Source organism: Thalassophryne amazonica, chromosome 14 (genome assembly GCF_902500255.1).
Source record: "Thalassophryne amazonica chromosome 14, fThaAma1.1, whole genome shotgun sequence".
In the NCBI taxonomy this organism is placed as follows: domain Eukaryota; kingdom Metazoa; phylum Chordata; class Actinopteri; order Batrachoidiformes; family Batrachoididae; genus Thalassophryne; species Thalassophryne amazonica.
Window position 1 is genome coordinate 93,702,261 of NC_047116.1, and position 13,379 is coordinate 93,715,639.

Genomic DNA, 13,379 nt, shown 5'->3' on the forward strand with positions numbered 1-13,379 from the left:
ATCAAAAAACCCCTGCAGCCATGTGGATTCATATATGGACATCGTCTAACTAGTTTCTGACATTTCCAAAGGTTGAACCTTGGCAGCTAATTTGGATTACAATACGACCACCACCATAGTTTCCAATACTTAAAACATGTAGATCATCAAAGTAAAGTTTCTCAGGTCTTAATACAGACATTTACTCACCTAAACTGGGGTTTTAACTTTTCCAGAATCAGAGATATATAGAACTCAATGAAATATGGCCATTTTGGACACCATCATGGATTCTGAAAAAGCCACAAGGGAGATTTTTGGAGACTTCTCAGCTTGTTCTGCAAAATTTCCACATTTTATGCTCAAACTAGTGACCCAACACCATCAAACAAGGAATCCACATGTGGGATTTTCAATAACTGTCATTTCAAAAACAGGGGTCTTTTAAGCCAGTTGGGACGGCGCTCTTTGTGTTTTTGTTTTTCTTTAAGAAAAAGCTCTGCGTTAAAAGTAAAGTCAGGTACCAAATGTCATCTACAACAGACCTACACTTAAAGCAACCTCCAATATTTACACAAATCCCACCAGCTACAACAATGTCCAAAAACACCCTTTGCAAGATGTTTTTTCAGAAGATGTAAGATCCGAGCGACAGTATCACGACGTACAGACACACACACATCAGTATTTTGGATTAAGCAGCCATATTTGTTTTTTACAAAGGAATACTTCAGACGCTCAGATGGTGGCGCTCTGACCACCTTATTTCATCTTTGGTTGACCAGTCAGGAAGCCCAAAAGACTTTTAGTCCAACTTTACATAAAACAACTTAACTCTGTCTTAATAACAGAAAGAAAAAGAAAAAAAAAAGTTTGTCGACACATCATCGCCACTTCCTGTCATGTGATTCCCTGCCAGAGAGATGAAACCCGCCTCCCGTCCCACTGTCACACACACGACCACACCCCATTCTGCACGTCCTCTGGTCCATTCTGGAGTCCGTCCGTGAAGAAAAGCACATGCATGTAGGCCGCGCACACACACACACGCACGCACACACGCTTACATGTGTCAGGTCTGGAAAATCAGGTGACACATAAACTCAAATGCTTAATTGTTCAGAACAGAAATGAAGCTTCTCATCGTTTTTGCGAGGAAATCATCTTGGAGACGAAGTTGACGATGGCGCCGGCGGGCTGCTCGGGGTCCATCTCAGCAAAGAGGTGGCTGATGTTGTCGGTTGTGCTTCCCTGCTTCCGGGCCACGAACCCAAACAACCTGCAAACAAAAATCACACACAGTCTCTTTAGTGAACTGCTGAAACATCAAAACTCAACAGTACGACAGCAAACAGCAGCAGCTAACTCAGGCCTGCTCCCCGTACGAGGCTTAAAAGATCCAAGATCACCTGCTCATGGCGAACCAGCTCATTCAGTAAAAGATCCAAGATCACTTGCTCACGCCGAACCAGCTCATTCAGTTCTTCAAACCCAAGTGAGGATTTCATCCGAGAAGCTGGAGTCACTCATCTGCACGCACCCGTGGTCACCATCAAGTATAGAAACCACGCCTCACGCCCTATGACTGCTGGGATAGGCTCTGCCCCCGTGACCATTAATCGTAGTAAGCAGTTGAAGGTGAGTGTTCTAGTTTTACGTCTACCATGCTGCGATAATTGGATTAGAGGAACCACGTGAAAAATGTCTTAAATTTAAAAATAAATCAAACAGAGGTATCGTCTTGTTTGAAGGCGTTTTCTTCTTCATGGCAGAGCTGTTAAATGATAATTATTCTCAATTGATTTTAAAGTGTTTTCAGTGTGTTCTGTTCAAGTTCAATATCTACAAAAGTAAAAGTACCTGCAAATACTCAATATGACATTTGGGTTATTTGGTTGAATTTGTCACGCAGCAAGTAGATTTGACCCCCAACCTGCCCATCAAGTCAAGTGACCTCTGGGGCTGAGCACACACAAAGGTCATCCACAGTTTAATGGATTGAACACGGTAATTAATCCCCAAACAGAGAGGAGGTTCACGTACTTAGCTGTGCCTCCCTCAGGCTTGCTCCATCTGCAAAGGTTAGACAAAAAAAAAAAAAAATCATATTAATTCACACATTTTTAAACAGAGGAATACAAGTAAACTTTGTATTCGGTAGTTTGCCGTTTGATAGCAAACGTACAGTCAAATAATCATAAAACGGTTGATACTTGTAGGTTCCTGGTACTGAGGCCAACTGGTTAGTTTTGAATCTGGTTTCTATACTTGTTGAAAGACATAATACTGTTGAGTGAAAACTTCACTTTCAGACTTTATTTATCTGATCTGGATCCAAACCAGGATCCAGATCTGTGTTTAGCTTCTAAATGGAATCTTTACACTTGAGAAATTTTGAATCTGCACTCTGGAATTTCTCATTCTGAAATGAAGAGTGGACCTCTGCTCACTAACGTCTACCGAACTGGATGAACCACACGGAATGATTCATATTGACGTGTTGGGCGGAGAAATGGGTTTCGGTCAGCGCAGCACCCGTTGACCGTTTATAATGACAGTCTGCAATATCTGACGGCTTGAGTTCCTGATTTTTTTTGAAGGAATTATTATTTAATTATTATTATTATTTATTTATTATTAAAGCAGAAAATAAGCTCAGTAGAGCAGCACAAACACAAGTCTGTAATCCACCGTATTTGTTTTTGCTATGTGACGTTTTGCCGCTGGGGTTAATGTTGAGGGTAGAGCAGTCGGGCTATGACATCATTGTTTCACAAAGTTGTGTATTGGTTGTACATACAAGAAAGCAAAGGTGCCGTTTTAAGTTTTATCCACTCTGGGACCCGTTTACAAAAAAGTAGCATTTTTGGGCTCCAAAATCATCAGTTCTATGTGGACAAAACGCCAATATGATACAAATGTTTTGCGGATACACTAAATGCGTCTCTGTGTGGGTCGACCCTGTAGGGCTGTGAGATTTGGCTTGTGATCTAAGGGGACGACTGGACATCTTTACTAACAGGTCTCTGGGGAACTCTCGTGTTCCATTGGACTGACTTTATGTCCAAAGAACAGTTACTTAGAAAGACTGAGGTGATGAGTGAGGGAACGACTTGCACCGTGAGGGAATGTCGACTACGACATTTTGGTCATGTGACACATTTCAGATGCCTCAGTGTCGAGGGCCCCAGCACATGGAACACTGAAAAAAGGGGCATCTAAAAAAAAAAAAAAAGACAAAAACACTAAATCTGAGGGAAATTATCTCACTACATGGACAGATCATTTCACTTGACAACAAGATGGTTAAATCTAGAAATAAGCATGTCAAACACTTAAAAGAAGAAATTAACCTTTAAACCAAGATAAATTATCTTACACTTCTGTGTGAGATACATGAGACTTTTTTTTTTATCCAAACATGAACCAAATAATTTGCAGTGTACCTAGATACACTGCAATCTGTAGCCCCTTTTTGCAGTGGCTGGTCCCCAGATTTTACCTGGCTGCAGTAAATCGATAACTACTGTTGAGAGGTGAGGATGGGCTGGTTGTTTGCCTGGGTGGTTGCCATCCAGGATCCATGACGTCTCTGTCGTGTGGTGACACGGTGACGTGCGGCACCAGCGCACTCTTCCAGACCTGACCTGACAGCACGGTATAGTACAGTAATATACAGTATTATGTTGTAGACGGGGGGGGTCACGCAGGTTTTTGTTGGACCCAGTCATCATCCTCATGAGGTTTTGCAGAGTTGTCCTTCCCTTTTTGACCGTGGTCGATTCATATATTTCATATTTCAGTTTTTGTGCACTCACTTTCTGTCCTGAGGGTCGATGTCGCAGAAGGTGACAGTGTTACTTGGGTAGTGGCGCCGGAAGAAAAGCCTAGAAAAGCAAACCAGGAAAAACACTGAGTGGCACATGATGTCCAACAAGAAATGGAAAAGAGTCTAATCTAAGACACAATAACTACTTCTATGATTTTCTAGCACTAAATTGTCTTTTGTGCATTTGTGTGTCACTGATGATGTTCTTTGAGATGAAGAGGAACCTGGGCAGAACTGATGGAGTCATGAGGTCACTGGACAGAGGTGATTTTTTTTTTTTTGTTTTTAATGCTGATATCGTTGCAGGAGAATGAAGGTCCACGTCTGTAGGGTCCTGGGCCATGTTTCATCAAGTGGTCTAATCTTTCAGTCTACTAAACTTATTTAGTCAACTACGGTTAGTTGTCAAACATTATCTGTGTAATCACTGTTTCGTAGATTGGCTGTCTTACTTTAGTTGGCGGTTTTCACGAGCATTAATGGCCTTGCGTGTGCCATTGCCAAGAGACTGTTCCAACGGGCGACAGTTTTGTTTACTTCCGGGTTGGTCGTTGTCATGAACTATCCAGCCTTTGTTTCATTAACTGGATTTATTGACTTTTACGGACCCATACGAACAGCAGAATAACGTGCTTAGCACTTAGCCTAGGAGTTTCACTCTTCAGTTTCTTCTTCTACACGACTGTCAAGCCTTTTTGTGCTCAGCATAACAGCGACACCTGGTAGTCAATGTGAGAACTGTCAAACACGTCATGACAGCCATCGTCTGCTACAACCACGGCCAAAAGCGGAGGAAGCTCTCCTTTTGGAGGAACATGAGCGACTTAGGGCTGCTCAAGGGTTCCATCAGGTGTTGGTACATGATAGATGCCATTTTTTGAGGTAAGACACTTAAGTTTTGTTGACTAAAATAAGATTAGCCTCCTCTACCAGGCTAAAAACTTCAGTCGGGTAATGCGAAACTTTAGCTGACTCAGTGCTTTGTGCAACAACTAACGTCAAAAAATTATTCAACTAACCGAGTTTATTTGACTAAACAAGATTAGACTGCTTTATGAAACCGGGCCCTGGTACCAAAGTAATTGAACCTAATATTAAAGACAGATACCGTTTAAAGGTCTTACGTCTTTGGTATCAGGTCTCTTCAGAGGTTCTTTGGGTACGACTGGAATGACTTGTGTCAAAGGTGCAGTTGCTAAGAGAGACTAAGATGAGGAGAATCAGTCGCGTCGGCTTTGACATTTTGACACTGCAGGTGCCTGAATGTTGAGGACCTCAGTACCTGGAGAAGGTCATGGAGATGCCCACGTTTCACCTGGCTATAGCAGATAGATAGTTATTTTAGAGATGTGGGAATGGACCTGTTGTCTGCCTGGGTGGTCGTCATCCAGGACCTAAGGCGGTTCTGTGATGCAGTGGATGTGGCGAAGAGCAGCACCAGCACACACGCTCACACATGACTTGACCATGTAACCCTTCCACTATTTTTAAGCCAAACTGGCTCCAAACTGTTTGAGTTAAACAATTATGGCCTTGAGTTCGACTGTCAAAGGTCATGTGACCAAAAGAAGGGTAATGTATGATTTCATATTACTATTTAATAGTAACCATAAGTGTATCTTTAACCAGCTCCCAGGAACAGACCTTGTAAATATCCCTCACATTACTATACTTATACAGTAGTGTTCAGAATAATCGTAGTGCTATGTGACTAAAAAGATTAATCCAGGTTTTGAGTATATTTCTTATTGTTACATGGGAAACAAGGTACCAGTAGATTCTCACAAATCCAACAAGACCAAGCATTCATGATATGCACACTCTTAAGGCTATGAAATTGGGCTATTAGTAAAAAAAAAAAAAAAAAAAAAGTAGAAAAGGGGGTGTTCACAATAATAGCATCTGCTGTTGACGCTACAAACTCAAAACTATTATGTTCAAACTGCTTTTTTATCAATCCTGTGAATCACTAAACTAGTATTTAGTTGTATAACCACAGTTTTTCATGATTTCTTCACATCTGCGAGGCATTAATTTTGTTGGTTTGGAACCAAGATTTTGCTGGTTTACTAGTGTTCTTGGGGTCATTGTCTTGTTGAAACACCCATTTCAAGGGCATGACCTCTTCAGCATAAGGCAACATGACCTCTTCAAGTATTTTGACATATTCAAACTGATCCATGATACCTGGTATGTGATATATAGGCCCAACACCATAGTAGGAGAAACATGCCCATATCATGATGCTTGCACCACCATGCTTCACTGTCTTCACTGTGAACTGTGGCTTGAATTCAGAGTTTGGGGGTTGTTTCACAAACTGTCTGCGGCCCTTGGACCCAAAAAGAACAATTTTACTCTCATCAGTCCACAAAATATTCCTCCATTTCTCTTTAGGCCAGTTCATGTGTTTTTTGGCAAATTGTAACCTCTTCTGCACATGTCTTTTATTTAACAGAGGGACTTTGCAGGGGATTCTTGCAAATAAATTAGCTTCACACAGGCGTCTTCTGTCACAGCACTTACAGGTAACTCCAGACTGTCTTTGATCATCCTGGAGCTGATCAATGGGTGAGCCTTTGCCATTCTGGTTATTCTTCTATCCATTTTGATGGTTGTTTTCCGTTTTCTTCCACGTGTCTGTTTTTTTTTTTTTGTCCATTTTAAAGCATTGGAGATCATTATCATTACAATTTTTTGCACCTGCGTATAGTTTTTCCCCTCTCCAATCAACTTTTTAATCAAACTACGCTGTTCTTCTGAACAATGTCTTGTCCCATTTTCCTCAGGCTTTCAAAGAGAAAAGCATGTTCAACAGGTGCTGGCTTCATCCTTAAATAGGGGACACCTGATTTACACCTGTTTGCTCCACAAAATTGACAAACTCACTGACTGAATGTCACACTACTATTATTGTGAACACCCTCTTTTCTACTTTTTTTTACTAATAGCCCAATTTCATAGCCTTAAGAGTGTGCATATCATGAATGCTTGGTCTTGTTGGATTTGGGAGAATCTACTGAATCTACTGGTACCTTGTTTCCCATGTAACAATAAGAAATATACTCAAAACCTGGATTAATCTTTTAGTCACATAGCACTACTATTATTCTGAACACTACTGTATGCATTGGGTCCAACATTTGGCCTGTGCCCTTGTCTTTTAACCTATTTTCTTCCAAATTAAATCACTTTGTCCTTGTCTGACCCAAAATCATTCCACAGACACATGGGAATAAAACCAATGCCCATGCACACGTGAGTGTTGGCGAAGGCGGTTGGACACGTACTTTCTGTGGTTGTCAGTCAGCGTGATGCCCTGTGATGACACCTTGAAGTGCACGACGGTGGCAGTGGGCGGAGACGGGGCGGCCAGAGTCTCAGCGACGGCCTTAGCGACGGCCTGGGGGCCCGTCAAGGACTCCATCTCCACAGAGTTGACGTACAACACGTTGCATGCTGGGAACACGGGGAGAAAAAAAAAATAATCCAAGTCAAATAAGAAAAGGACGCCACTGCTGCACGGGATATTTAAGAAATACACCAAAAGAAAAAGTACGCACAGATTATTAATCACAAAATGTAAGCTGAATGTTAAGGAGCTGTTGTGGTGCCTTTGAGACAACTCGGTCATGCAGAAATGCTGCTTTCTTCTCAATGGACATCATGCTGTCTGCAACGATGCAGTTTGAGGGGGAAAAAACAGTCTGTCCAAAACATTCCACATGAAAGACTGCTGGTGTTAAACACGCCAAGACGTTTCTTTGAGACGAACGTAAGTTGCACACAAACTCCAGGCACACAGGATGCACATTCCAGAGGCAAGATTCCAAAAAGCTGACAGGGTTTACCATAGGAATCAGAAGGTGTCCTCTGCACTGTGGTAAGAAGGACGTGAGGACATCAGAATGAGTGGACACAATGGCCTCAGCGTGCATCACTTATTTTTGTCATTTACCGTATTCTCTGAAGTACAAGTCACTTTTTCTTTTTTACTACTTCGGAAAGCCTTGGGACTTATATATCATGCATATGTTACTCATAATATTACTAATTATAGTAACTATTTCACAGGAATCAAAGCGCAAAACAAAATAAAATCCACTATTAGAACAGTAAACGGCAATGATAAGAATGCACATGACAACAATGTATAAAAATACCAAATTAACGAGCTGATAACACCAAAAAAAGGTGTAATTTATAGTCAGGAAACTACGGCACGTCCTCAAACCCCAAATCTACCAGCTGTGACAGTTGGACACTAACGGTGAAGACAAAAGCTGAGAGGAGCCGATGTTTTACCTGCTCCTTGTTTCAGCCGCTCAGTCAGTGGGTTTGTTGTTGTGACCTCTGGTGCGTCCTCGTTGAGGTCTACAGACACAAAAAGACAAATTCCAGTTTTGATCCCTTTGGACTTTGGATGGTTCCATTTGCGAAATCCAGAAGGAAGATTATGATTTGAGACACATGCTCAGTGTGATCACGAAGAAAGATACTGTGTGTGAGTTTATGTTCTGCAGGTATCAAAGGTGATGAGTAACACGATGAACTTGTCTGTCCAAAATCTGCCAAAGTTAGAAATAAGTCAAGTGAGTTACACAGGATTAGATATAGTTCTGGTAAACTAGAGAACTTAACTTCTAATATAAGTCTAACAAGTCTGTCTAATGTGGCAAAGTCCATAAAGAAGTTAATTCCATCCATGTGCATCAGTGAAGCAGCGACAGCAGGTCGTTTCCATTGGCGTGTGTGTTGATAAGATAATTTCAAAATGGCCACATTGATTTCCTTCAGACTTTGTGGGAATACTTCTTCCATACATAGCTAGAGGTGATTAGATTTTGGAGTTGTATGGCCAAAGGTCAAGGAAAACCTGGTCTGAAAATACAAATTTTTTGTATATCTCACCAACCAAGAAGCCTCGATGGATCAAACTTGGTGGGAATACTACTTGGACATGTCAAACGTCAAGTAAGTAAACTGCAGGACAACATGTAGTCTTACAGTCAAAAACATCATGACAGACAGATGTGTATTTATTTGTACACTGTGTTGAGGTGTGTAGAGCGTGCAGGGTGAGTATCAGCCATCTGATGAGTTTCATTTGGCTTTTAACAGGTTGTACTGGTTTGAACTTTGGGAGGTCTTCCAAAACAACCAAATAAATAAATACAAATCACAAGTAGGTTATCCATACGTTCAGGGACACAACTGTTAGTTGACAGTGGTTGAGCTAATAGGATTAATAAATGGAATAGTTTTGTCTGTTGAATGTTTGGTCTCCGAAGCAAAGGTGAAACAAGGTCGATGTCCATTGGACTCTATGACATGTGTGACCCTGTAACGTGATAACTAAACATGACACATGGTGCAAACTAGTTCTTATTACATCCCGATTAACTCAACCAATAATTTGCATCACTTATTTTTAATCAAAATTAGAGCAACTTTAACTTTTGACCCTTGTACAAACTGATTTTTACCTTTGTCACCATTCCTGCTGTTTTTACCCCATAACTCCAGAACATTCAGTCACAGATCGTCCAAACTATACCTTTTTGGAATATTTATGTTCAGGCAAATAATATGGTATAGTTTTCAATATGAGTGGAACATCTTTTAATTTTGATCCCTACCTGACCGCCTATTGAAAATTCAAGTGGCCAATTGTTGCTCCCCCCTCCAAAAAAGAGTAATGTCTAAGAGGTATTTGTGCTGAATTTGGTGCTTCTATCACCATTTGCAGAATTGTTTTGGTTATCTGCTGCACTACAACATCTCCAATGACTAAACAGTCCAAGCTTTGCTGCACATTCAAGCAGCTTTGTCACCATCTAGTGGGCAATGTGAGTATTTCAGTGCTTCTGTACATTTCTTACTTGAAACCCAAAATTCAGTATAAAAATAAAAAAAGCTTTTAGAAATGTTAGAAAAGTATGATTTTTTTTTTTTTAGTATGCAGATCTTTGACCTGTCAATATTAATGAAAAAAAGGTTGATTTTTAAGAGTTCTTTAGGGTTATTGAGTTTTAGAATGTAGAAGGTTTTGCCGTACAGATGGATGGAAGGACGCCAATTTCACTTGACAAGCACAACTGTAAGCTGTGAATAAACTGCCAATACTTTGGCTGTGTAACACACGGGTACATCTCAACATACTTGGAGACGGACATATTGTACTGCAGTGAAAGTTATCAGCTTTAACTTCAGAGCAACTACTGTGTGCTGGACGTTTGGACTCACAGACCTGTGGTCGGGATGAGCAGTTTGCAGGGCAGAGCCAGCGGTGTGATAGCATGCTGGTACACCAGAGCAGAGAGACAGCCTGTTGGACGGATACGAGACACACAAACAACCCACAGTCATTACAGTACACATGTTCATTCATTCATTCCTCTTCTTAAACTGCTTATTCCAGTTTGGGGCCATTGGGGGGGGGCGCTGAAGACTGTCCCATCAGTCATTGGATGAGAGCGGAGCTCACCCTGGACAGTCTGTCAACATACAGACAAACACGCTCACCTACCGTCAATTTAAAGTTTCTGAGTCACTAAACCTACACGTCTTTGAAAGTTGGAGGAACTCGGAGAGAACCCAGAGGGACCCCACATGAAGACGGGGACATCATGCAACATGTGTGTGCACGCATGATTTAGTGTCTCACTCAACTTGGGTTTTGCAAAGGTGTCCAAACTTTGTGGACAGTGTTTTGAGTTTGTCATCACTAATTGGCTTTCCCATTGTAGCTGTTAATAATTTGTCTCATATTTGCCCACGTGGGCATCACATTTCTCTTCACGACTATCTTAACTTGTTAGCTGATGCTTTCATGAAGGCGGATGCCCCATAGACATGTCTCTCCCCTGCTGGATAGAAAACGGAAAATTAGGAACAGCTGTGGTAGTACTTATGTGTAGTTTAATGGTGACATAGTGCGCTTGTTATCACACTGCGGAGTCAACTCACAACTTAAGCTAGCAAACACTTTCAAATGAGAATGGGCTAACAACTTAAGCTAGAAAACACTTTCAAATAAGCATGAGCTAACAAAAGTTAAGGAATGCTTTCAAATGAGCATCAGCTAGCAACTTAGGTTGCCAAACACTTTCACATGAACATCAATGAACAGCTTAAGTTAGCAACTGGTTTCACGTGAGCATCAGCGAACAAAAACTTTCAAATAAGCGTGAGGTAATAACTTAAGCTCACAAATGCTTTCAAATAAGCATGACCTAACAACTTAGCAAATTTTTTCACATGAACATCAGTGAACAACTTAAATTAGGAATTGGTTTCATGGGAGCATCAGTTAACAACTTAAGCTAACAAACACTTTCAAATAAGCATGAGATAACAACTTAAGCTAACAGTTTCAAATGAGCATGAGGTAACAACTAAAGTTAGCAAATTCTTTCAAATGAGTATCAGCTAGCAACTTAAGTTGGCAATTGGCTTCACATATCAGCAAACAACTTAAGCTAGCAAACATTTTTAAATAACCATGAGCTAACAACTTAAGTTAGCAAATGTTTTCACGTGAGCATCAGCTAACAAGTTAGCAAATGTTTTCACGTGAGCATCAGCTAACAACTTAAGTTAGCAAATGTTTCCACATGAGCATCAGCTAACACCGTAGGTTAGCAAATGTTTTCACGTGAGAATCAGCGAACTACTTAAGTTAGCAAATGTTTTCACATGAGCATCAGCAAACAACTTAAGTTAGCAAATGTTTTCACATGAGAATCGGCGAACAACTTAAGTTAGCAAATGTTTTCACATGAGAATCAGCGAACTACTTAAGTTAGCAAATGTTTTCACATGAGCATCAGCAAACAACTTAAGTTAGCAAATGTTTTCACGTGAGAATCAGCGAACAACGCAAGTTAGCAAATGTTTTCACGTGAGAATCAGCGAACAACGCAAGTTAGCAAATGTTTTCACGTGAGAATCAGCGAACAACGCAAGTTAGCAAATGTTTTCACGTGAGAATCAGCGAACAACGCAAGTTAGCAAATGTTTTCACGTGAGAATCAGCGAACAACGCAAGTTAGCAAATACTTTTACAGTTTCGTAGTGGATGTTGCTCTCTCTGAAAGTGTACACGGTGTACTACGTTCATGCAGTATAACGAGAGGGGAGTATGTGAGCTGAATGACTTTAGTCTGTGCTGTGATGATGGCAGCTTTAGACCTTATAGAAGGCGGGACGGGGTACAGATCATTGACTGACAGTCACAATGAACTCATGTCCAGGACAGAAAACAAACATTTATCAAACATGTTTTTCTGCCTTTTATCAGCTGTTACTGCGTGTGTTTGACGAACCAAAGTAAGGCTCATTGGGACAACCCTTCAGCTTCACTCCTTTAGGGCTGCTCTCAATCAGGAAGTGTCTCACCAGCTCATTGGTGACGTCACCTTCAACAGAGAGACAGAAATGAGTTAACACAGAAAACAGCTGAGTCACTGGCAGACGCAACATCACATCTTAAATATTAATATGTGAGTATTAATTTAATCTCTCTGTCCAAAATAAAGAAAAAAAACAAAGGCAAAATATAACATAAACTAAAATTTATAAGCTAAGCTAAAAATTTACAAGCATTATTTAGCATAAAGCCAAAAGACGTTTGTCTCAATTTATTAATGTAATTTATTGCTGCACCATGTTCAGGCTTCTTGCTGTTGTTACGTATCATTTTGCTGGTGAGTTTCCTTAAATTTGCATATAACTGTGATTGTAAGTGCTTTACATAATTTCTGATATTTTAAACATTATAAAAGCCTTGGCCCGTCTGTTTGTACTGTACCTTTCTTGTTCGGATGCGCTGAAGGCGGAGGAGACGCCACCTTCATCGCCAAACCGTAAGCGCCCCTGAAAGAGTGACTGTCCCGAATAACAAAGGCTCCGGGCTCCCGCTCCCTCAGCAAGTTGATTGCTGCAACACATCACAAAAAACATCAGATTAACCCACATTACAAATACAATTTATTTGTGTGGTAATGTTTTTTTTTTTAATGAACTACACTCTTCAGTTGAACAATCTACTATCTGTTCTTAAAACCCAGAAATTTGAAAGGTTAATATTTGTAGACGTGTGCTAAATGTTACATAGTGTGATGCTACAAAGTTACAAGTGCACATATTAGACATCAGTCTTATTACACTGATCAGAGGTGAGTTTAAATAAAAGCAGACTCATCAATAAGTTGTACAGCAGTGAAGTGAGATACGGCAACATGAGCAACCTGTAAGCAAAAAAGGTGCTTGGGTGATTCTTAGACTCTTCTTCTTTGTCTTTCGGCTGTTCCCGTTAGGGGTCGCCACAGCAGATCAATCGTTTCCATCTCACCCTGTCCTCTGTATCTTCCTCTGTCACACCAACCACCTGCATGTCCTCTCTCAGCACATCCATGAACCTCCTCTTTGGTCTCCCTCTTCTCCTCCTGCCTGGTGGCTCCATCCTCAGCATCCTTCTCCCTATATACCCTGGGTCCCTCCTCTGCACATGTCCAAACCATCTCAATCTCGCCTCTCTGACTTTGGGTGATTCTTAGACTACGGGCAC

General features: G+C 40.9%; 1 protein-coding gene across 1 annotated transcript in view; it reads right to left on the reverse strand.

Annotated features, from left to right (window-relative positions):
- Positions 1-333: 333 nt before the first annotated feature.
- The window catches only part of tns1b (tensin 1b), a 432,602-nt gene continuing 419,556 nt past the window's right edge, over positions 334-13,379 (reverse strand). The window contains exons 26-34 of the mRNA XM_034186320.1: positions 12,621-12,749; positions 12,136-12,228; positions 10,059-10,136; positions 8,114-8,182; positions 7,660-7,686; positions 7,099-7,267; positions 3,798-3,866; positions 2,023-2,052; positions 334-1,258 (exon numbers count right to left, since the gene is read on the reverse strand). Of these exons, the coding sequence (XP_034042211.1) occupies positions 1,120-1,258; positions 2,023-2,052; positions 3,798-3,866; positions 7,099-7,267; positions 7,660-7,686; positions 8,114-8,182; positions 10,059-10,136; positions 12,136-12,228; positions 12,621-12,749 (803 nt within the window). The 3' untranslated portion in view covers positions 334-1,119. The remainder of the gene's footprint in view (positions 1,259-2,022; positions 2,053-3,797; positions 3,867-7,098; positions 7,268-7,659; positions 7,687-8,113; positions 8,183-10,058; positions 10,137-12,135; positions 12,229-12,620; positions 12,750-13,379) is intronic.